Here is a 24,747-nt window from a genome sequence, read left to right as displayed (position 1 = left end):
GGTGCCAGGGACGTACCTGAGAGTTTGAATCAGGCCCATTTGAGCGTGGCAGCCGTGTTGGGTGAAGGTCAGGGGCTCGGTGAGGCACTGGGGGGGTTTTCGGGAGGAAAATGAAAATGCTTCTAGAATGAGTGAACCACATCATAGCTCTCACTGTTCTGATTTTTCAGTAGCTACTTTTTTTAGCATAGACACCAGAGCCACATTCAAATGGCTTAGTAGGTTATGACCTCTCTGGATTATTTTTGAATGCCCAACTGTTGCATTCAAGTTTTCTGACTAATAAGAAAGTAAGCATTCATCCTTCGTATCACTGCAGAAGCAACAGTGGTGGGGGGGACAGGGAGGGAACTCTTGACACTGAGCCACTAAAATATGGACTAATTTTTTGGACAAATCTTCAAACGGACTGTGCTACTGTATTTGTCTCAAAGCTACCAAGTTTGTGCAATAAGTGGAAGGGATGTCATCCCTCTTCAATAAATGCTGAATGACATTCAAGCTGATTTTCTAGACCACTGAGAAAATCTTTATTTACAATAAATTTCAATAAAATTTGCATAAATATATTCCCAATGTACAATTTTCACCTCTGATTTCTTCACATCATTTAAAAAGTTAGTCTGTCCTGTTCTCGTTATTCCTTTCAGACACCAGTGTGGCACTGACATTGGCAGGTGGAGGGGAGCTGCCAGGGAGCTGGGGGGTGCCTGAGGGCTCAGGCTGCTTGGGGTGGACCTCTCTCTGGGCCGCCAGGCTTTCAGCTCCATCCCTGCCCTCCAGTTTCCTCTCCATGGTCGCCACCAGGATCTTGAGCCACGTGTTCTCGGTAAGGAGGTTTTCTGAGGCATCGGCCAGCTCCTGCAGCTTGCGGGCCAGCTCCTGCAGCTCACGTGTCTTCTGCTCATAGAGGGCGGGCAGCTGCTCACTGTGTGCGTGGAGCAGGCTGTGCTGCTCTTCCAGGGCCCGCTGCTGCTGCCGCAGCCGGTGCTCATCTCTGCGGGCACTGGAGAGCTGGGACTCCACCTGCACTTGTGCTCGCTGGAGGCTGCTTATTTCTGCTCTCAGTTTCTGGATCTCTCTCTCCAAGTGGGAGATGTGCCCCCGCTGTAAGACTGCCTCGCTCTGAAGACACTCCTTGGTAGGAGAGTTAGCCACGTTCTGGGGGCTGGAAGCAGGGTCTGAGTGATGCAAAATGAACCTCAACAGGTTTGGAAGGGTGATGGGGAGGTCTTTGGGGTATTTCACACTTAGGTCCTTTCTGGAGAGAGGGAAAGGATGCAAAGACGGGAGTCACACCAACACAATTAGTCCAAAAGCAGGCTGTACCTGAGGCCAGGCCATCTACTTCTCACCAAGAAAAGACATTCCGTGGATTTTACTTACTGAAAGTAAGGAAAATGTTGCCTGGGCAAGAAATTCTCTACAAAGCTGAGGCTGTCCCATATGCTCGTTCTGTAATTAAGATGGCTTATCTGTTCCTGAAGCCAGAGCTCAGCTTCACCCACACCCTCCAAGAAAGACAAGAGCTCCTAGGCCCAGGCCTAAAGCCAGTGATGCAGGGCCCCAGGAGTGTGTAGGCATGGAGCCTCTGTGTGCTCGGAGATGCCCAGCGGCTGTGTCAGGAAGAGCGTCCAGGGGAGGCAGGAGTGTCCCACCTATGTCCCTCTTGTGCCCACTGACAGTGCCCGGAGAAACAAGAAGAACTTGAAAGATACCCAGTCTGTTTCTTCAGCAAGCATTTATTACACATTCTCTAAGGCAGGGGTTCTCAACTGGGGGTGACTGTACCCCCATTCCCCAGGTACATCTGGCTCACACCTGGCAACCTGATAACTGGCAAACAGCCCAACCAAAGGACTATGAATTCAGGCTGCCCAGCCCTGAGAGCACAGAATAAGGAAGGAAGGTGACACAGAAAGGGGTTTTCCCTACAGCTTTGTTCCAGGTCCTGATCTAGAGATCCAGAAAATTCCTCTTCAGAACTTGTCATTTAATCGTCTGATGATGTTTCTCTCACATATCTATTTACCTGTGCCTGTACAGCCTGGCTGCAATTGATCAAAACCACCAGCTTTATGCACTTAGGTATGAGGTGGGCCGGCAGCCGAGTTTGTCTCCCTCAGGTGTTAACAGAATGGACGTCAACAGCAGGGACTCCAGAGCCTGGCTGCCCAGGGCCACTGGACCCGGCCATAAATAGTTTTATAATTTTGGGGTAAACATTCAACCATCCCCTCCTTTAAAGCTTAGTTTTCTTAACATATAAGCTTTCTTCAAGTGGGGCCCAGCCATTCAAATGACAAAGCTGGGTGTGGTGCTGTGTGCCTGTAATCCCAGTGCTTTGGGAGGCTGAGGCGGGAGGATCGCTTGAGGCCAGGAGTTTGAGACCAGCCTGGACAATATAGTAAGGCCTCAACTGTATAAAAAGTAAGATAAAAAAATTAGCCAGGCAAGGTGGCGCACACCTGTAGATCCAGCTACTTAGGAGCCTGAGGTGGGAGGATCACTTGAGCCCAGGAGTTCAAGACTGCAGTGAGCCGTAATTGCACCACTGCACTCTAGCCTGGGCAACAGAGTCAGACCTTGTCTCAAAAACAGAAAACAAAAAAACCCCACAACAACTGAAAACACATCGTGGCCCTGTCAAGTGGGCCCATGGAAGAATACCAGACGCTGGACCTGCCCCCACGTTCTGCGGCACAAGCCTGGTCTTATAAGGCAGAGTAAAGGTGAATTACTTCCCAGAAAAAGCTGCCAAGATCCCTCAGGATGTCTACCTCCAGACATTTACAGGACAGTGACATCTGTGAGCATGCTATCTGCTAAGAAGTCTTGGTGCACACTCCATCAATGTCCCTAATGGGCACACTAAAATACTGCCACACTTTGTGAAAGTAGCAGGGACAGAGAATGTCAACAGTCTACTTCCAGGAAAGCAGTCATGTGAAACTATGGTGGGAAGAGGTCCCCATGTCTATGCAACTCTCCTCTAACCCCGAGGGAGTGGCAGGGCACACCTCTAAAAAACTGTGATTCTTCCCCTGAGACACATCAGAGTCTCTTGGTGGACAGGAACACCCATCTCCCCCTCATCACCCTGGCCCAGGGCCAGGCCAGAGCACCTATATTTTGCAATGTCACACAGAGTCTGACGCAAGTGCTGGCTGGAGGAGCACCTGCTCGGTGGAGCAAGTGGCTCCAAGACGCCTCTGCACAGGAAGGCTATGTCTCCCTCAAGGCCCCACCCCTTCCTCTTCCTCCCGAGGACAGGCTCTTGCATTTTTTTCCTTCATGATTTTTATAAATCAAGAGATGCTCTTTGTAGACAATTTGCAAGGGATGTAAAAACATACAAGCAGCACCTTCAAATCACTTGCAATCTCACTCCTCTGAAGTCATCAATGTTAACACCTCAACATTTTCCCCTCTGTGAACATCTCCACCTAGCACATGCACACGTTTATATTTTATCACAGTAAATATACAATTTCATATTCTTTTCACTAAAAATAGCATAAGCAGGTGGACAATGAAAAAGGTCTTACTACATGTTATCCAACAGCCTTTTTCATTTCCTCTTTTGCAAGCTGTCAGCTCACGCTGCTTGCCCATTTACCCTCTGGCTAAACCAAACACTCGCTTGGGACCAGCTCATGATGAGCATACTTTACTTCTAACATTTATTTTTAGGAAATGAGAAAAATTCCATTCCAAAGCCATAAAGCTTTGGTTTACCAACATCCTTACATTAAAAGAGAAGTGGACAGTCTTCTTATGTTCAATATTTAGAAACGACAAGGGTAAGGGCCTGCAGCAAGTGCCCAGCATGGGGCCGGAGAAATGCGCACATCTTCATGTTTACCACACCAGGCAGCCTAAGAACAAAGGTCACTCAGCCCAGACGCAGGTCTCCAGATGACGCCCACCCTGCCACCTGTTCCGCCTGTGTCTCTCTACACAGATGCATTTCTGCCAGCTGCTGAGAACTTTTTCATTAAAAGGCATGTGCTGGGTGCTAAGATTTTAATATTTTTTCAAACTATGCTTGGAATTCAAAAATTATACATCATTAAAGTACATGCCCAACTCCTGTCCCACACAGATGAAAGTGTTAGTGTTACTGTCCGTGATTCCTGGACTATGTGGTAATTTAAACACTTCTTAGAAAGAAAAAGCCTCATCACAACTCAGTCAGCAGTAGAAAAGGGTGAGTCACATTCTGTTTTTAGTGCATGATGTGACAAGATCCTACTACCACAGAAGTACTCCTGCAAAAATTCTTTGAGATACAAAGCAAAAACCAAGGGAATGATTCAACAGATATGAAGGAAACACTCTCCTAGAGAAACATGACAAGCTGAATCGCAAAAGGGAGGCAGGAAATTAAAACAGCAAACGTCATACATGCGAGCCAGGGAACTCCCTAAATGATGCTGCAGACACTTACCCCTGGAGAGAAGATATTGTCAAAGTCATGTGAGTGGGTCCCCAAAAGGACTCAACTTTCTAAAAACCAAAGGGAATCTATAAAAAGGGAGCAAACATCCAGTGTATTAGGCTCTAAAGGACCAAGAGTTAATTTCTTTTTCCACTAAAACATCTGCATCTACGTTTACTAACTGGAAGTCCGCTCCCCCTTGTTAATGTCCTGCTTGCAGGGGCTTCCGGGGTAGTTGCCGTTAAGAACTGCACCTGGAATACTGATTAGGCAAGTGAGAAAAAATCCAGCGACCATCCCATGGCGGACGTTCACAGCAGTCTGCATGCATGGGAGAAAACCCCTTTGCAGGCCTCCTGGAATCCGAGAAAAGGATGTGCCATGGGTAAGAAAGCCACCCTGTCCTCTGTACGAGAGGGATGAGGAGCTGCTGGGAGGCCAACTGAGAGACAAGCAAGTGGAAGGCTTGGGGCAGGCAGGGCTCCACAGATTCTCTGCTGTTTTGCCCCACACAAACATTGCACCACTGCACTCCAGCCTGGGCAACAGAATCCTGTCAGTCTCTGCGTCCTCCATATGTTCATATAGGCCATGAAAGCTAAGAATTCTCACAGCCACATTCAAGCTCGGGTAAGAGATAGACTGGGAAAAACAACCTTTAAAAGATCCATACCACACATAACATCCTGACACTACAACCCTTTTATGTCCCTAAGGACACTTTTTTTTTTTTTTTTTTTTTTTTTTTGAGGCAGAGCCTCGCTCTGTCGCCCAGGCTGGAGTGCAGTGGTGTGATCTTGGCTCACTGCAACCTCCGCATCCCAGGTTCAAGAGATTCTCGTGCCTCAGCCTCAGAGTAGCTGGGATTACAAGCATATGTCACCATGCCTGGCTAATTTTTGTATTTTTTGTAGTGATGGGGTTTCACCATGTTGGCCAGGCTGGTCTCAACCTCTTGAGCTCAAGCAATCTGCCTGCCTCAGCCTCCCAAAGTGCTGGAATTATAGGCATGAGCCACCACGCCTGGTTCCCAAGGGAACATTTTTTTAACATAATGAATGATTTACATCTTAAACCCATTTCATTTTCAGACCTCCACAAAAGAATCCCAACTGCCCACCAGTGACAAAAATTCAGCATTACCTGTTGCAGGGAAAAAACAAGACAGTAGGAAGACGATCGACCATAAATTCCCAAAGAAGGTCATTCTGAGACACGTCAATCCTGGCAAAGGGAAAGAACAGAAATGGCAGATGATCAGCCCAAGAAACGCCAACTTGAAAGAACCTTCTCAGATAACTTCAAGAACCTGGTGCATTTTTTACACCCCACACTGGGCTAGTCCCTTCTCGATGAATGTACTACCAGGTGTGAGCTGGGCGCTGATACTTCCAAGACATACAACATTCTACTACGTGGACGCTTTCCACTGAGTGGCAATGTGATGTCCTGAAAGTAAAAATGAACTTGCAGAAAATGCCGCACTGACACCTGAGGAGTCATTCACTCCTCACCTGACAGGATCTAGCCAAGTATTTTAATCCCTGAATAGCTCTGGGAAAAGAAAGGAAATCATTGAGCAAAATACATCAAGCCCCTCTGAAGATGGAAAATTATACCCTCTTTATGTTGTGAATCTGGATAGAGGCCAAAAACAGCCTATTTTCTTAGCAGATTTGACATTAATTTTCTAATACAGAAAATGACATCTGTACTAACTCACCCAGCCTGTGCTCAATCACTGTGGGAGCTAACCGCAACTGCTCTAGAGGCCTGCCCCGGGCAGCTGGCACAGAGCTGGGCACACAGCTGGGCGCCCACACTCGGGCTAAGCAGACATGGAGCCACAACAGCCTCCTTGATGGAAGGGGCTGCATCCTCCTTGCGGAGGGGCTATTCAGCTACTATTCATAAACAGTGCACACAAAAGATGAACATGTTTTCAATCATTACCTTGACAGAAGTTTTTAGAAAGCATAACTGGGGGGAGTGAGGGTGCGGTAAGTGTCATGTATGTGTCCAAAAGGATGAAATTTGCTTTTCAAAAAATGGCACAACCAGGCTGAGCACAGGGGCTCATGCCTGTAAACCCAACACTCTGGGAGGCTGAGGTGGGTGGACTGTTTGAGCCCAGGAGTTCGAGACTAGCCTGGGCAACATGGGGAAACCCTGTCTCTACAAAAAATTGGCCGGGTATTCTGGCACATGCCTGTAGTCCCAGCTACTTGGGAAGGTGGGAGAATCACCTGAACCTGGGAGGTTGGGGCTGCAGTGAGCTGTGATTGCACCACTGCATTCCAGCCTGGGCAACAGAGTGAGACCCTGTCTCAAAAAAACAACAACGCCGGGCGTGGTGGCTCACGTCTGTAATCCCAGCACTTTAGGAGGCCGAGGCAGGCGGATCACGAGGTCAGGTGATCGAGACCATCCTGGCTAACGCGGTGAAACGCCACCCGTCTGTACTAAAAATACACAAAATTAGCTGGGCATAATGGCGGGCGCCTGTAGTCCCAGCTACTCGGGAGGTTGAGGCAGGAGAATGGCGTGAACCCGGGAGGCGGAGCTTACAGTGAGCTGAGATTGCACCTCTGCACTCCAGCCTGGGCAACAGAGCAAGACTCCATCTCAAAACAAAAACAAAAACAAAAAACAACAACAGCAACAAAAGGCATAACCAAATGAAAACCATTTACCAAAAGTTTACTAACAAAACAGCACTCCTGCCTCACCTGTGCCAGCCTACCTAAAACATTAGTGTTCCTTTCTAAACAAGTGGGATTGAACACTATATTCCATAATTAAATGCTTTTTCTCACTTGATTCTTACTTCAAAGAAAGCAAACTATAAAATTAAAACATTGTAAAAATCCACTCAGAATTCTATTGGGCTAAATAAGGCCCCCCTTTCTTATGCAGGCTTGGTCTATATGCTTACTTTTTTTTTTTTTTTTTCCTGAGACACAGTCTTGCTCTGTCGCCCAGGCTGGAATGCAGTGGTGCAATCTCAGCTCCCTGTAACCTCCGGCTGCTGGATTCAAGTGATTCTCCTGCCTCAGCCTCCTGAGTAGTTGGGACTACAGATACGTGCCGCCACACTTGGCTAATTTTTTATTTTTAGTAGAGACAGGTTTTCACTATGTTGGCCAGGCTGGTCTCGAACTCCTGGCCTCAGGTGATCCGCCCACCTCGGCCTCCCAACATGCTGGGATTACAGGCATGAGCCACTGCACCTCACCTATATCCTTACATATTTTTAAGAAGAGTTGTCATATATTTCATACTCTGTTCTTTTCCATTAATTGTATGAAAAGCACTGTTAAAGGATAAAAATTCCATTAAATGCCCAGCCATAATTTACTTAAACATTCATCTCCTGGTGGATATAAACAATGCTATAATGATGAGCTCATGCTTCTTCGGAATTCCTATTCCATTACTTCTCCAAAGTAAAATTAACTGGGTCAAAAATGTGTTAACTGTTTTTGTTGATTTCTTGTAAATGTTGCCAAAATGCTTTCCAAAAGAGTTATGGCAATGTACTCATTCCATTAGATACATCTGACTGCAGTTTCCATTTTATTTTATCAACACAAGATTCTGTCACTTAAAACCACTAATTACTTTAATATGTTAAATGACACTTTGTTACTGTTTTAATTTACATTTATTAGGTTATAATTTCCCCACTTGTTTATTTACTCTCTCCTCTTAAAAGAAAAACCTGCTCACATCCTTTGTTCAGAATGGAATCTGTCTCAGCCATCTTCTAAACCATTTTAATTTCCAGGGAGGCTGGAGTATGAATGCCTGATTTAATCCTGGCCCCTCATGTGCAGCTTGAAACTCTGGGCAACTTGTCGTATCTTTCTATGTCTCAGTTTCCTCCTCAATACAAACAGCACTTTCTTTTTTTAACTTGAGTGCCTTCACTAAGCGTCGCGAGGACTCAGTCAGGTAATATGTACATCAAAAACTCTCCCAACATAGTAACTCCTCAGATTTGGCTCTAATTATTACTTACAGTGCATATAACAGGTGACACAGAGACACTGGAAAATATATTAATGGTCCCCCTTTTTGTCTGCTTTCCCTGTTTTCACTGCACGTATTTCTAGTGGAATCTGTCCATTTTTCTCTCTTTGTTTTTCCAACTGCTTCCACTTTGGAAAGTTTCCATCTCCCAGAGGAATCAGCAAATCCTATTTTTTGTTTTGATTTTTTTATATTTAACTCTTATCTATCCGTAGGGTTTTGGGGGAGGTGGGGGGTTAAATGTGAACAGTTTTCCTCACCCAAAACTGCTTACTACCCCATCTAAAAACTCTGTATTTGAGCCTTCTTTTTCCAAAAAATATTTTTAAAAATTTTGTTTACTCAAAAGCGCACATACAGTACCCATGGAATCACAATACCAGAATGTGGATATCTATCGGTCTTTCCTTTTAATTTCACAAATGAGATAAACCAGGGCTGGTGGAGAGATCTGCTTGGGATCCCAGGACCCACTGGCATTGCCTGGGGCAACTGTCCCATGGTATTCCACGGGGCCATCCTGGCAACCAGGTCAGTGCTCTCCCCACAGAACTGCACTCAGCCACCTACGAATCTAGTCAGGGCTAAACATCAACATCATGGAAGGAACACTCAGAATTCATGAGGAAAAGTTCAGTTTCAAAGAGGCTTTGCCCATGGCTTCAACCTGACAATTAAATTCAGCCAAGTCCTACCAAAGGTTAATGGAAAATGGGCAGACCCTCACACACCATATGGCTAAGCTGCAAATAAGAGTGAAAATGGGCATACAGCCCAAAGCGCTGCAGAAGAGGCCTGCTTACCTTGCCACAGTGAATGTGTCCATGGGCAGGTTCCGAGCTAGCTGGATGAAGATGTGATTGAGGGATGGACAGAAGCCGCACCACGGAGCGTAATAGAGCAGGAGAACGTCCTGTGGGAAGGGGAAGACAGATGTTACTTGCACCGGGAAATGGGCTCTTCTTCATTTCTTTCCTCATTGCTTAGAATCCAGCAAGCACCCAAAAAATGCTACCTATGCAAATATTACAGTGAAAATTTTCATCTTTAGGTCTTTCCGATTCTGTGCTTTCTGGAGCACTTTTCTGAAATTTAAAAACCACATGTAATTCATTCATGGTCCATAATTGGGCCATCACGTGGTTACTCTTCTATACATCAAAAACAGCTGCTCACCCCAACAACTGCAGTTTGGAAATTATTTTAAGAGGGACAGATGGCTTAACTTTTGCCTCTCATGACTCCATACCTGTTTTTGAAGGACTACTTCCCAAAAGGTATCAGTTGTCACTTCAGTGATTAAATGCTGAGATGGGAACTGGGCAGAGCCACTTCCAATGAGATGCCTTTTCAAGGGACTATAGAGAACGCTGAAGTTTTGAATAAAAGACTCTAAAAATAAAGAGAAAATGAGATCAACTCTCCTCTAGATACAAAGAGAATAGCTGGCCTACTTTTAAACTCCACATTTTAAAAACTCAAATGACTTCATAGGCTCACATTTTTAACATTTCACCTATCAGCAAAACCCCAAACAAAGCTGCCCGGGTGGCATCAGGTTTAGCTCTGGTAGTATTAACTCAGCAGACAGTAATGTGGATATCAAAACACTATGCAGTGTTAGATGCTCTAATATTCATAGACTGTTCTTTTTTTAAAAGGACTGGTCCACAAATAGACACCAAGTGAGACTGTATAAATCATCAACAAGCCACAATCTTTTCAAGAAATTTCACCCTATAATACTAAGACCTTAAGCTTAACCACAAATGTGGCAACTGCACAAGCTACAGTAGTGTGGAATGTGTTTAAATGCTCATTAATTTGAGGACAAGGAGCTACAGTTTTTTGTTTCCTTTATTAAGGTTCTTTAAGTTTCTTTTTTTAAAGGTTAAGAAAAAATTATATGTAGTGGAAAAATACATAAAACCCATAATAATCAAAAACCTGATTTGAACCAACAGTTTTACCACAAATTCTGCCATCTTCAGAGTCCTTTGCTTCATCTGAAACAATACTAATTTGAATTTCACTTCTTTTTTTTTTTTTTTTTTTTTTTTAAAGAGACAGGGTCTCACTCTGTTGCCCAGGCTGGAGTACAGTGCTGCAATCATAGCTCACTGTAGCCTTAAACTCCTGGGCTCAAGCGATCCTCCTACCTCGGCCTCCAGAGTAGCTGGGACTACAGGCGTCCACCACTGCACTCAGCTAAAGTTTCAGTTCTTTTTCTTTCTTCTAACTCCCTCCATTTTGAGGTGCAATGGGCAATGCAGCGTGCAGAATGGAAGAGGAAGTGAAGAATGTCATGTGAATACTAAAGAGAATTCATGATCAGCATCTGAGTAACACTTAGTTGGCTATGTTTATGAAACATGAAACCAAGAATTATTTCCTAATCTGAATAAAGCCTAAATTCTGAAACTGGCCTAGAGACAGCTGATTTATGAGTTAAGTCTCTAAACCAACAATGACACACAGTAGGTGTTTTTTACAAGCTCCCTAAAAATTCTGTCACTAACTACAGGACAAAGAACAGCTAGGCTAAACGTTTCAGAGAAGATACAGAAGATGGAAAGAAATCTAAAGAAGGCTTCTTTCAACTACCCTTAAATTCAAAGTGAACACATTATGAGGTCATTAAACACTTGAGCATTACTGAATGGAATTCAGGAAAATCTAATACAGACTACCTCAAAAATACATGCTTGTGGGAACACTGAACCCATTTCTCTGGAGTCTCTTTCCCATTTAAAAAAAAAAATGCTTGTTTCATTTTAAGAAAGCTCAACACATCAAAATGACTTTAGATAACATGAATTGGGAGTAATCTATAATATCGACAGATTATGCCCTTCAAAAAGTGACTGGTCACAGGGTTCTTTTACACAGTGAGGAACTCTTGGATTTATAATATGTAACTTGATATAGAAAAATCAATATTTACATAAAGCCTTTTCACAAATGTGTCTAATGTAAGAAACAAGCTTCACCTGGATTTGAAAGAGGATGGCTAAAAAGACTCATATGTAGAAGCTCTGAGTCTACTGTTGAGTTCATACTTTAAAACTTGAAATGAAAGGTTTCCTTCCCTACCGAATTCCTCCTTTCTCCATTCGGCATACACTGACCCTCCCTCCCGTTTCCAATGAGGCTGAACTAACGTGGCTTTTGAATTCTCACTTCATTGTGTGTAGTCAAGGGCATCAGCAAATTCCTGGGAACAGGCCAGTGTGGGTCAGCCCAATGTTGCTGCCAAGTCCCAGGGGCAAGCTCTGGGTGCTTTCTCATCATGGAGCCTTACTCCTCAAAAAGTGGGTTTTGCTGGTTTGCGACTGACACTTATTTATTTGCACTTTACACTTGTTACAATGTAGGTACCCCAGGTCTCAGCAATATTACTCAGCACATTATGAAACAGCAGCAGAACAAATTAGGTCTGGTGGCCTTGATCCTTAGACATTTAAGCCTATGAGACAAAAAGGGAGGCAAGGCGGCTCTACTTCCTTCTTCACTGCTTTTTTTTTTTTTTTTGGAGACGGAGTCTCGCTCTGTCGCCCAGGCTGGAGTGCAGTGGCGCGATCTCTGCTCCCTGGAAGCTCCGCCTCCCGGGTTCACGACATTCTCCTGCCTCAGCCTCCCGAGTAGCTGGGACTACAGGCGCCTGCCACCGCGCCCGGCTAATTTTTTTTTTTTTTCGTATTTTTAGTAAAGACGGGGTTTCACCACATTAGCCAGGATAGTCTCAATCTCCTGACCTCGTGATCCACCCGCCTCGGCCTCCCAAAGTGCTGGGATTACAGGCGTGAGCCACCGCGCCCGGCCACTGCTTTCTCTTTAAGCTCCTTTAGAACAAAGCTGCTGTCAAGGCTCACTTTCATCAGCCCCTAGGACATCCCACTGGAATAGCTCTCCACCTCCCTGCCTGTTCTAGTCCCCAAGTCCCCACTGCCTGCAGCTGGTTCTACCTTAGACATGTGACAGAAATCGCCAATTTAGAAAGTGGGACTCTTACCCCCACCATGGGCTAAATGACAAACTTATCCAAAATTCAGAGTGAGGAAGTTTCTGTTCCATTTAATAGACAAAATTAGCTTCTTTGAAAATTATGACCAATGGTGGTCTAAAGACTTAAAATGAGCTACGAAGGTGACATCACCCCACAACTAAATGTAATGAGAGCCATCAATAAAATTTACCCATATGAAGTCAAGCAAAATGTACAATGCTTGGGGAAATAAACTGCCTGCAGTACCTAGGGTGAGCTTCATCAGTGCTTGCTTTGGATCCAAGATGTAATGAGACTCTTCTTTCACGTCAACAATTGCCGCAAATTCTTTCACCTGAGTGGAGCTCGGAGCACCCAGTCTCTCTGCATATAACCAAAACAAATTTGAATCCAAAAGGTAGATGTTGAGAGTCTTGTTGGTTCTGCAGCTCAGGCCTGTGAAGTTTGTGCTAGTCATGTCCACTTCTGGAAAGAGATACCTGTTCTCCTCAATGTGAGGAACGGAGCTTGGGGCATCAACCTCACATTTCTTCTCAAGGGAAGAAAATGCAACAGTAGGGGCTTCACAGACACCTTGTTCAGGGTTGATGAAGCCTGACACATCCCTGCTTATGGTCCTGCAACATGCAGTGTAGTAGCTGAAGGGGCTATAGGAAGTTAAAAAATTGCTGCATTCTATGCTGTCTGATGCCACATGATAAAAGGTCTGCTCCTTGAGGTAGAAAGAATCCAGAGCTGCTGCCATTTCAAAAAAGCTGCACTGTGGCACGCTGACCGAGCTCGGCTTCACGCCCCCGGAGGTCTGGTTGACACAGAGTTCACAGACATTGTGGGTCCTGGAGAAGGAGTGCCACTGGGGCAGCACCACAGTGTTGCAGCAGGGGGACGCTGTGATCGGTGGTGGGTCTGGCAGCTGTGCCGGCACTTCCAGGGCCAGGGACTCCAGCACTGGAGCATCCACCCGCCGCAGGTGCTGAAGGAGACGCTCCACGACCTGGTCCCCGTGACAGTTGTTGTACTCCAAGGCCACTTCGGTGATCTGAAATACAGGGCAGAGTTGGTGAAGGGCTTGGGGATGACTGAGGGACTAGCACCCCGTTAGCCACGTTTCACTTTCTGCAATTTCAGTTATCCATGGTCAACTCTGGTTCAAAAATACTAAATGGAAAATTCCAGAAATAAACAAGTTGTAAGTTTTAAACTACATGTCGCTCTGAGTAGTGTCATGAAATTTTTGCCATTACAAAAACTGCGAGCCATCCCTTTGTCCAGCGTGTCCATGCTGTGGATGCTACCACCCTGTTACTTAGTAGCCAACGCAGTTATCAGATCAACTGTCTCAGTATCACAGTGTTTGTCTTCAAGTAACCCTTTATTTATCAGAAGGGCCCCCAAAGTGTAAGGATAGTGATGCTGGCAATTCAGATATGCCAAAGAGAAGCCAAAAATGCTTCCTTTAAGTGAAACGGCAAAAGTCTCAATAAGGAAAAAAAAAAAAAAGGTAAGGTTGTTAAGATCTTCGGTAAGAACGAATCTTCTACCCATGAAATTGTGAAGAAAAGTGAAATTCGTGTGTAGTATATACAGGGTTCAGTACCATCTGTGGTTTCAGGCATTCATTGGGGGTCTTGGAACGTATCACCAAGAATACGCAGCGGGGTAGATGAGAGTGCAGGGGGAGATGGTTGCTGTATTTTTAAAAATACTACCCCAGGCATGGCACTCCTGGGCCAAATGGTATGCTGCCCATGAGATAAAACCTCCACACAATCTGGACCGTTTGGCTTTCCAGTCTCACCCTACCCTCTTCAGAACAGACCAGGCCCTCCTGCAATGCCACACCTTTACGGAGGCCTGGCTGGGGACACCGGCTCCTCCATCTGTTCCCAAGGCCCAGCACCAGGGCAGCTGCTTCAGGGAAGCTAGTCCTACTCCCACTCCAGGAAGAGCTAGTTTTTGCACCTCCAGTGTCCCCGAGACCCCTTCTATAGTCTCACAAGCTTCTGCTGAGACATCCCTCTTCCCCACAAACTTATGGATCCTCACAGGCAGAAGCCACACTGGATTTATCCTGCCATCCCCGGGGCCTAGCACAGGGCCAGGCACATAACAAATGCTCAGTAAACCCCTGATGAATGAGTGGTAGCTCAGGGTAATGCACACAATCCTCTGTCTTGGTGAGATTTGCCACTTTACCGTCAAGCCAGTATTGGCAATTTGAATTTATATTTTATTCTAAGATTCTTCCATTTCCAAAAAGAATATTTCGTTACCCACCTCCCATTCTGGTTTCCTGAGAAAGACATGTAAGTTATAATCCAAAGGCATTTACTCTCTAAAACAAAAGAGTGTGTCAACTTGAATCAAATCTCACCACAGTTAGTTACAGGGTGCTGTCACTCAGGATTTTGTTTCGCTGTGTGTGTGTGTGTGTGTCTGTGTGTCTGCATGTGTAAAACAATTCAATGAGTGTAATTTCCAATTTAAAAACACAAGTTTTATAAAAATAAAAATAAAAAAGTTTTATAACGTAATATTTATAGTTAATTCAAAACATACATATTTGTACACAAAAATAAATTGTTTCAATAGTTCTCGGCATAAAAAAAGTCACTTTATAACCCACCAGAAAACTACCGGGTCAAGAAAAGTCGTCACTTTAGACGATAGGCCAGTGCTTGAAATGTTATTTCCCCTGCACAAAAACATCTCAGTGGTTTTTGTATGAGGCTCTGACAGCATGCAGTACTAACAAGGTCAAGCCTATATAATCCGTGAAGAGCCCAGATGCTCTCTGGCCCCATCCTGGTACTGTTTTACATTCAAAGACGCAGTAATACACAACTACTCGCACCCACTCCCGCAAAAACCTCCATAAGACTTCACGATTTACTGTAATCTTTTACAGAAGTCCAAGTAGGAGATCATTAATTATATTATAGAGAAGAAAATTCCTTGAAAAATCTTTCTTCATCTCTTTTAGCTTCAGTATCTCATAAACAAAGCAGCCACGTAAAGAATATTTTTAATTGAAGAAAAGTATTCTGTCTACAGCAATGCTTTTTTTTTTTTGAGACAGAGTTTCACTCTTGTTGCCCAGGCCAGAGTACAATGGCATGATCTCAGCTCACCGCAACCTCCGCCTTCCAGGTTCAAGCAATTCTCCTGCCTTAGCCTCCCAAGTAGCTGGGATTACAGGCATGCATCACCACGCCCAGCTAATTTTTTCTATTTTTATTTCGCCTGGTTAATTTTTTGTATTTTTAGGAGAGACGGGATTTCACCATGTTGGCCAGGCTGGTCTCGAACTCCTCACCTCAGGTGATCCACCTGCCTCGGCCTCCCAGGGCTGTAATCCCACTGGGATTGTAAGCATGAGCCACCGCGCCCAACCAGCAATGCTTTTTTTTAAGACGGAGTTTTGCTCCAGTTGCACAGGCTAGAGGGCAGTGGCACCATCTTGACTCACTGCAACCTCTGACTCCCAGGTTCAAGCGATTCTCCTGCCTCAGCCTCCCAAGTAGCTGAGACTACAGGCGCACACCACCATGCCTGGCTAATTTTTGTATTTTTAGTAGAGACGAGGTTTCACTATGTTGGCCAGGCTGGTCTTGAATTCCTGATCTCAGGTGATGTGATCCACCCTCCTCAGCCTCCCAAAGTGCTGGGATTACAGGCGTGAGCCACTGCGCCCAGCCAGCAATGCTCTTAAAGAGTTAGGCATTATCATTTTTCTCCTATGAAGGGGAATTTATGTTTCTATTCCTTTTACCTAACAGGCAGTTTTGAAAACACAACTCAACTTATGTCACATTCTGTGTATCACTTGATGTCATTTAATTTCATGTGAATAACTAAGGAAATCTTGGCAAATAACTGTTCGCACAGTAGATGTTTCCTTCTATTTTCTTTAATCAGGGAAATCTGTGAGTCTGAACATGCTAACCATGCCTTTGCTTACCAGATTCAGACGATGTGAATGCCTCAAATAAACACTTTTAAAATAGAAAACAAGTCACGAAGACTCTTTCCTGGCTGAGGTAAGCATTTCCTTTGATTAACAAGTTGTGTAATACACACTGCGATGTCTTATAACCTCTCTAGAACTCTCTAGAGACACCAGGGTGTCAGTGGCCTCACACCGGTGTCAGGATCTGTACTTTTGCATGTGTGTGTGGGTACACATGCAGGTATGCATGTGTGTAGAAGCAGCTACCCACTATGGGCTTGGTGCGGCCACCATATGGTCACTCCTGACTGGCATCCTACATGCACCACAGCACAATTGTCCAGAATGTTGGTGCTTGGTATGCCCCCAACTCTATTCCACTCACTCTAAGATGACCTCTCTCTTCTCAACAATGCAAGCATCCTCAAAGTTCTGCCCAATATTAGGCCTAAGGTGGTAATGGAAAAGTAAAGCCACCTAACTCTTTCATGGTCAACAAGCTAATGAATTTACAGCTCATCTTGCGTAAGTACAGCGTTCATCCTTCCCACCTTACCCAAAGGCTTCTTCATCTCTAGTCACTGTGTCACAGTTTCCCCGATCATAGACCCTACTTTCCATCCTCCACCTCTACCACCCAAGTTCAGGTTCTTACTACTTCGCAGTTTTCTGGAACCCTCCTGCCACAAAAACGTTTGTAATGATAACGCACAGCCCTGGCTGCATCTCTTCACTGTCAGTAAGACTTGTATGGGCCAGGTGCAGTGGCTCATGCCTGTAATCCCAACACTTTAGGAGGCCAAGGAAGACCGATCGCTTGAGCCCAGGGCTTTTGAAACCTGCCTGGGTAACATGGCGAAACCCCATCTCTACAAAAAAAATACAAAAATTAGCCAGGCGTAGAGGTGTGCACCTGTAGTCCCAGCTACTTGGGAGGCTGAGGTGGGAGGATCACCCGAGCTCAGGAGGCAGTGAGCCGAGATCGTGCCACTGTACTCCAACCTGGGCAACAAAGGAAGACCCTAACTCAAAAAAAAAAAAAAAAAAAAAAGACAAAGACTTAGATGACTATGGTTAATCTCGAAATCCTCAGAGAAGTCCACAAGGCCCTCTCCTCCAAAGGCTTTTTCAAGATCTCTCCCCAGTTAGCCCTTCCTGCAGACCACAAAACCCGGCCTCCTTCCTAACACTTAAACCTGCAGCAACTCCCGTCCCTCATGTCTCTGCTCAGGGTCCTCCTTCCCGTAAGTTTTTCTCAACCCATCAAGATCCTGGCTGCCCCTACAAGTCCGTCTCGAATACTTCACCCATCCAAAGCCTCTGCTAACTCCTCCCCTGCCCGGAACCCCACTTTCTGAGATGGCACCCTCCCTCCTCTGGTTCCTCCTGACACTGGGCCTGATCGTCCTCTAATTTGAATTATAGGCAGGCTTTCACTCCCTGTACTGGACAAGCCTCTAAGACCACAGGACAAGATGGTGTCGCATCTATCCTTTCTCCCCTGGAGCTTCCCAGCACAGTGCTCAGTAAACATTTGCCAAACTGACCTGAAACAAAAAGGGAAATGTGCTGGACAGGCACTTTGCTTGTCTGAGTAATTCATAATACGGTGAGATGCCGCCTCTTGTTCGGTCATCTCACCCATATGCTGAGGTTAAGGGAACACACTCACCTCACAGAGACAATGGGAGCCCCAAAGAAAGGAGTCACAGGCAAAACCACGATACAAAGGAGGCCTGTTGGTAGGTGGAGGATTTGCAGACTGCTGGAGGGGACACTCATTCAGAAACAACAGGCAAGAAAGAGTCTTCCCACCAGGTGCCTAAATCCAACCACAACCCTCTGGGCAGAGGCTGTGGGCTCCTGCCACAAAATACAACCCAGCCAGGACCCTGACACACCCAAACCAGACAGGAGAGAACTCTCCAAATCCACAACCACAGCCACACCACATTGATTGAAAACCTTCCTTTCCTACAATGAGCTTTAAGGCTCTTAATATTAGATACAGTAAAGGCCTAGTCACTTGAAATGGTGCCTCAGTTCACAAAAGATCCATGTAGTGAAAATTTTCTAAAGAAATAGTTTTATTACTTTGAGTCCTCCCTAATTAGAGGGGAAGAAACAAAGCTATTTCATTTCTCTCCTCTTTCTTCCTCTAAGCCAAAGAGCAGCATTCATTCAGAATACTCCCCAGAGGGAATCATAACTTGAGCAAAAAGACTCCAGCACAGCAAAGGGAGGGATCCAGCTGGGTGAGAAGTCCTGCCTCCCTGCCCCTCCAGGCAGGAGGCCAGGCCAGCGCTGAGGGGCTCAGGTCTGCTTAGCTGGCCAGTGGTACACTGGCTGTCTGAAATTGGTTTTGGCCAATTAAGGGATCCTTGAGGGAGTGAAAAAATAAAAACCTCAGTAAATGCAATTTTGCCACCCCAGGCTCGCTCTGCATACTGTGCCTGCTGTCTCTCCAGGCTCGCTCTGCAAAATGTGCCTGCTGTCTCTGAGCGCCTCCAAATGCTCCGTGTGGAAAATAAACTCACGCCCAGAGCAGGCGCACCAGATGAAGCCGAAGACAGGCAGGAACAGCAGGCTCCGATGGCGCTGCCTCTGAAAACCACTCTGGCTTCTGCACGACAGGGAAGGTTCAGAGAAACAAGGTGTCCCAACATCGCTGCTGCTGCTCACTCTCCTCTGCTGTCCTGAGGATGGCCAGGGCTGGCAGTCTGGCCAAACCCCCAAGACAATGGCATCTCCTAGGCCACAGTAAACTTGGCCTGTGTTCCTGCCACTCCCTGTTTCACCCCCTAAACAGGAAGCTCAACAGCAGCCACATCAGAAGAGGGCATTTGGTCCTTCTCTAGAAGGGCACGGTGTGGCTTCCCTGCCTCTTCCCACTCACTCCAGACGCCAACAGCTGTCAGTAAATATGGCCAGAGAGGCTGCGGCAGTCCCTGTCTTAGACACGGGCTCTCTCCTGCCCATATGGAGGGGCAAAGAGCAATGCTCAGAGCCACAGGTGCCCCTCCTGGCAGCCATTAGCTGCCAGAGTAAATGACTGAGTGTGGGATGAGAGGGGCCAGGTAGATGAGGCTTTCCTACTCCTCATGAGGTGCTTTTCACATCACAGCTCTTACCTCGTCTATTAAAGGATGACTTTCGGCCAGGGGATTAAAAGGTATGAACAGAAACAGCGCTGGTCCTTTCTTCAGCTCGTTATTCAGCAGGAGACTCTTGCCTCCGTGTGGCCGCAGCCACCGAAAGAGCGTCTCCTGGTTTTCTAAGGCCCACTTACAGATGTTCTCAGCTGTGTAGTTCAGGACTTCCCTGGGGAAGACCTGTGAAGGACAAAGGCACAGAGGATAAAGGAGAGCTCATGAGGTGGGGCAAGCTCAAGGCACATCAGTGCTGTGCCAACCCCACCACTAAAGGTGAGAAAACCCAGGCGTGGAGCGGGGCCTGGCCCCACTGTGCAGCTAACACCCGCTTCTCCAGAGACAGCATTTCCTCACAAGTGGTTGAAAAAACAAAAGTGGTTGCAGGAGGTGACTTCCATATCGTGTGATTCATCTTTCTGCCTTGAGACAGACCCACCTATCAACAAATAATTCTCCCTGCCAGCTGGTGGCGATAACAACCTCTATCACCCTGTCCAAGGACAGGTATTAAACGTCACTGGGTATTTATAAAAGGACCAAGACATATCTAAGGGAACAGAAATTACAGAGTCAAGGATCATTTAGATTTTGACCTTGGTCCTTCAATTGCTGCCCCCAAGGGCAGCATGGAGCCTCTGTGCGGCACAGGCTGGCTGTTCTGCTCACCTGTATCCTCCGGGCCTAGACGAACACCAGGCACACAGCAGGAACTCAACACGTCTTCAGCAATCAAAAATGACCTAAACTTGCACAAGGCCACGGATCATATTTTACGTGTACGAATAAATGAAAGAGACACCTAGATTTTTTGCTTTGTTTTGCTATAAACAACCAATGTATGTGAACATAAAATTATTTTTGAAATTCTAACAATTTAAATCACTGGCTTCAAACAGAACTACCAAAGGGGTGCTTCAGAGGGTTTTGAAAAATGAGATATTTAAAACTCCTCAAAACGAAGATTTAAATTGACTCATAACAGAGACTAACCACTGCTTGTGTGTTTTTAAAAATAATGGTATCCCAGTATTATTTCATTTGATAAAAGGAATTCTACTGCTACACAAACCAACCAACCTTAATCACTACCAAATCGAAGCAGTAAACCTGATATATTTTTCCATCTCATAGTCCTACCTTTTTTTCCCCATCTACTTTTAATTTCTTTCTCAGTACCCTTTACTATAAATAAATATATGTAGGCTGTGTAACATGCTAAAAATGAAGGATGTAGGAAAATGACAGCAAAAGCAGATGATGTCAAAGCAGCTTAGGCAGAGGCACAAGGAGCGTAGGTGGGCAGCAGAGAAACAACCACAGCAGTGATTGTCAAGGTGGGACGATGGGAGTTTGAAAAACCATACTCAAACTACACTCAAACATTTCCATTTGGAAAACACAAAAATACATTTGACTCCTGGAATATAAACTGCAAGAAGTAAAGCACAGCATCTGGGCTACGAGAGATATGCAGAAGCCAGGGCGACTGGCAAGCAAGGGGGCACCCCTGGAGTGGGCCCAACAGCCCCTCCGAAGGCACAAGACTTAGACATTGTGCCAAGGGGGGCACAGGTTTTAAAGGCTGGGTACACTGGGTGCAGGGAAATTGATCTGTATATGACCTGTAAGTTACTGACAGTGATGCGAGAGAGACAGAATACTTCAGGAAAGTCAACTCAGTGATGTGACTGAGGAAGCAGCAACAGAGTAGACGCATAGGACTGAGCAGGACACAGGTCAATGCTCAGAAGCAGCTGAGTTCAGGCTGCTCCACAGAAAGCAAATGAAATCGGGGAACAAAGGTGACAATGGAAAACTGAGGCTCTCTGGGATGAGAAGCCATCAACTTCTCACTGTGACTTGACAAGAACTTCAAAAATCCATTACATCAGCTAAGGAGAAAAGCATGTCACATTACTACTCATCATAAAAGAAACAGATAAACACAGAACATCACTCAGTGGAAGCCTAGCTTCTGAAAACTCGGGCTCAGAGTAACAATTCTTCAAGAGAGTAACTGCAATTTTATCCAAGAAGAAAAACTTTAAAGTCTGTACCAAAATCTAAGAATACAAATAAAGAATTTCTATACATTAATTTCAAGAGCCCTCTAATGCATGGGTTCTTAACCTGGAGCCTGGGCTCTAGGGTGGGGCTGTAAGAACTCTCCATCCATATATAAAATCATATGCACTTTTCTAGAGAGTGTCCACAGATTTTAACCAATTCTCAAAGGAGTCTGTGACCTAAACAAGGTTAAGAACCACTGCGCTAACATAAACGTGATTTCAAAATACTTACAAGTGATGTGTTGAAATGTCTATGTAAATACACACTTCCAGAGTGTACTAAGGATACCAGTTTCGCAAGATGTTTATTTGTGATAACCCCAAATCGTACTGTTCCTAGGTAATCTGAAACAGAAAATTTTCCTTTATTAAAGAAAAGGCCTGTGCCTTAAAACAACCACAAAACCCAGTGATCAAGTCTTGAAGCACAAACCCCTGCAGCTAAGCTCCTTCTGGTAACCTAGCCTAGAGAGGGAAGGAAGAGGCGCTGAGGAACCTCTCCTCCTGAAACCGACCTCGGCCCCTCAGATGTCAAGCCTGCTTCTGAGAGGATGTCTCTAAGTAACGTCTCTGACAATCACTTGTGCTGAGGAGTCCCCTGTGTCCACCTATGATGGTCTGACCTGTCCCCCTCGATCACAGGCTGAGGCACATGCTGTTCTCTTCGTCTGGACACTTCTTGTGGCTGGTTCCTTGTCATTACTCATCTCAGCTCCTACTTTCTGTGAGAAGCCTTCCTTGACCACCCCACCTAACAGCTAATACTCAGGGGAGAGAGTTTACAAAGGGAAACTGGGCTCCTGACCCATTCAGGTACTCTCTTTACCAATTACCCTATTTTTTATAGCACTTATTAACATCTGTACAATCTCATTCATTTATTTAGATTTCCTTTGGTCCAATGTCCTCTTTTTTTTTTTTTTTTTTTTTTTTTGAGATGGAGTCTCGCTCTGTGGCCCAGGTTGGAGTGCAGTGGTGCGATATCAGCTCACTACAACCTCTGTCTCGTGGGCTCAAGCAATTCTCCTGCTTCAGCCTCCCAAGTAGCTGCAATTACAGGCGTGTGCCACCACACCCAGCTAATTTTTGTATTTTTAGTAGAGACGGGGTTTCATCATGTTGGCCAGGCCAGTCTCGAACTCCTGACCTCAAGTGATCTGCCTGCCTCTGCCTCCCAAAGTGCCAGAATTACAGGTGTGAGCCACCACACTCGGCCCAATTTCCTCTTCTGACTGTAATTTCTGTGAAATTAGAGACTTTGTTTCATGCTAGTATCCCAGCACCTACAGAAGTGCCGGGGTGTATAGTTAAGAGGTCAAAAAATATTTATTAAATGAACAAATCTAGCATATATAAAGACTTATACAAATCAACAAGAAAAGGAAAACTGTTAACATGGACAAACCACAGAAAAGGAAATGTGTATACATGGCTAATAATTACTGGAAATAAACTCAACCTCACTATCCCGAAAGGAAGCAAATTAAAACAAAAGACTACTTTTGACCCTCAAATTGCCCAGAATTTAAGACAAAGGAAACATCAAGTATTGATGAAAGTAAAGAAATGAGTATTTGATGTGATGCTGGTGGAAAAAGGCAAAACGGCACAGTCACTCAGGAAAGCAGCTGCTGTACCGACTACAAGAATGGACACAGCTGGGATTTCCACTGCTAAGCATCCACATGTTTGTTAGGAGTCACATGCAAGGATATTCACCAAGAAACATTCTGCAAATGTTAAAAACAATGAGGCAGGACTATACACCACAAACAGAGGCTGAAAGAGTAGACTTTTGATGTTAACAAAAAAAAAAAAAGAACTCACACTTATAAAAGTTATGTGTGTGTATGTGTGTGTGTGTGTGTGTGTATGTATGTATGTGTATATATATATATGTTTTTTCCCCTACAGGCATATATGTTTAGAAATGTATAAAGAATCTAAAAGGATAATAAAAGTGGTTTGATGTTGGAGAACGAACATCAACAGGGACCTTATCCTTATGTGTGAAGCTTTCATTTTTTTTCATGGAGTATAATATTTGTGTGATTATAAAGTATTTACTGTTAAAGGAGGATGAATAAGATACTGCAGAAAAAGGTACATTCTTTCCTATCCCCTTTTTGCTTTATTAGCACATGCTAAATAAAACATCAGTTAAACTATAGGCCAGGCGCAGTGGCTCATGCTCTTAATCTTAGCACTTTGGGAGGCCGAGGTGGGTGGATTGCCTGAGCTCAGAAGTTCAAGACCAGCCTGGCCAACATGGTGAAACCCTGTCTCTACTAAAAATATAAAAATTAGCTGGGTGTGTTGTGGTGGGCACCTGTAATCCCAGCTACTTGGGAGGCTGAGGCAGGAGAATCACTTGAACCCAGGAGGCAGAGGTTGCCGTGAGCTGAGATCCCAAGATCGTGCCACTGCACTCCAGCCTGGGCAACAGAGTGAGACTCTGTCTCCAAAGTAAATATATAATTTTTTTTTTAAAACAGTTAAACATCAAATATTACCAAATTATACACAAGTAGCTAAGATATAAAAATACTGAGGTGTTAAACCCATAAAGTTGCTAGTTTTATCCCATGACCCCACCTTTCAGTGGTGTGGTCCTCTCTCCCTCAGGTAAGGAGTGGCCGACAAGGATGAGGTGGGAGTGAATATGTCCATACTGCCAGAGTCAATACTTTTTCATACAAATCTGATGAGTTTAAAATGGCACAAAACAAAAGAAATACAGGACAAATAAGCCAGGCTGGGGAAAGGGGACTGGAAACGGGAATGCAGGGCTGAGGAGGCCTGGCACTGAGTAGGCCTTTTTGTATCTGACTCCTAGGGCCACAGTGATGTATCACACACCCTTCACACACTCCAAAATTAAACAATTAGTTAAAACCAAGCGAGATGTGGCAAACCCAACGTGGAATACAGCACGTACAAATAACTCTAACTATTGCAAACGGGTAACACCATGGTGAATGGGATAGGAAGAAAGAACTAACCTAAGTAACTGGAAAACAGTATCTTGACTGGATGCTGTAAAACTAAAGGCAAAAAGAACTGTACATAAATGCTGTAAATCTAGGTAGTAAATGTGT

General features: G+C 45.0%; 1 protein-coding gene across 3 annotated transcripts in view; it reads right to left on the bottom strand.

Moving 5' to 3' along the window:
• Positions 1-506: 506 nt before the first annotated feature.
• LOC101135984 (thioredoxin domain-containing protein 11) overlaps positions 507-24,747 on the bottom strand; it is a 64,107-nt gene continuing 39,866 nt past the window's right edge. For all 3 annotated transcript variants that reach the window (XM_004057212.5, XM_004057213.5, XM_063700073.1), the window contains 7 exons: positions 21,882-21,994; positions 19,560-19,760; positions 12,726-13,518; positions 9,723-9,865; positions 9,277-9,386; positions 5,585-5,665; positions 507-1,261 (listed from right to left, as the gene is read on the bottom strand). In XM_004057212.5, the coding sequence (XP_004057260.5) occupies positions 619-1,261; positions 5,585-5,665; positions 9,277-9,386; positions 9,723-9,865; positions 12,726-13,518; positions 19,560-19,760; positions 21,882-21,994 (2,084 nt within the window). In that variant the 3' untranslated portion in view covers positions 507-618. The remainder of the gene's footprint in view (positions 1,262-5,584; positions 5,666-9,276; positions 9,387-9,722; positions 9,866-12,725; positions 13,519-19,559; positions 19,761-21,881; positions 21,995-24,747) is intronic.

This window comes from Gorilla gorilla, chromosome 18, assembly GCF_029281585.2.
Source record: "Gorilla gorilla gorilla isolate KB3781 chromosome 18, NHGRI_mGorGor1-v2.1_pri, whole genome shotgun sequence".
NCBI classification, from domain to species: domain Eukaryota; kingdom Metazoa; phylum Chordata; class Mammalia; order Primates; family Hominidae; genus Gorilla; species Gorilla gorilla.
This window is presented reverse-complemented; position numbering and strand designations above follow the sequence as displayed.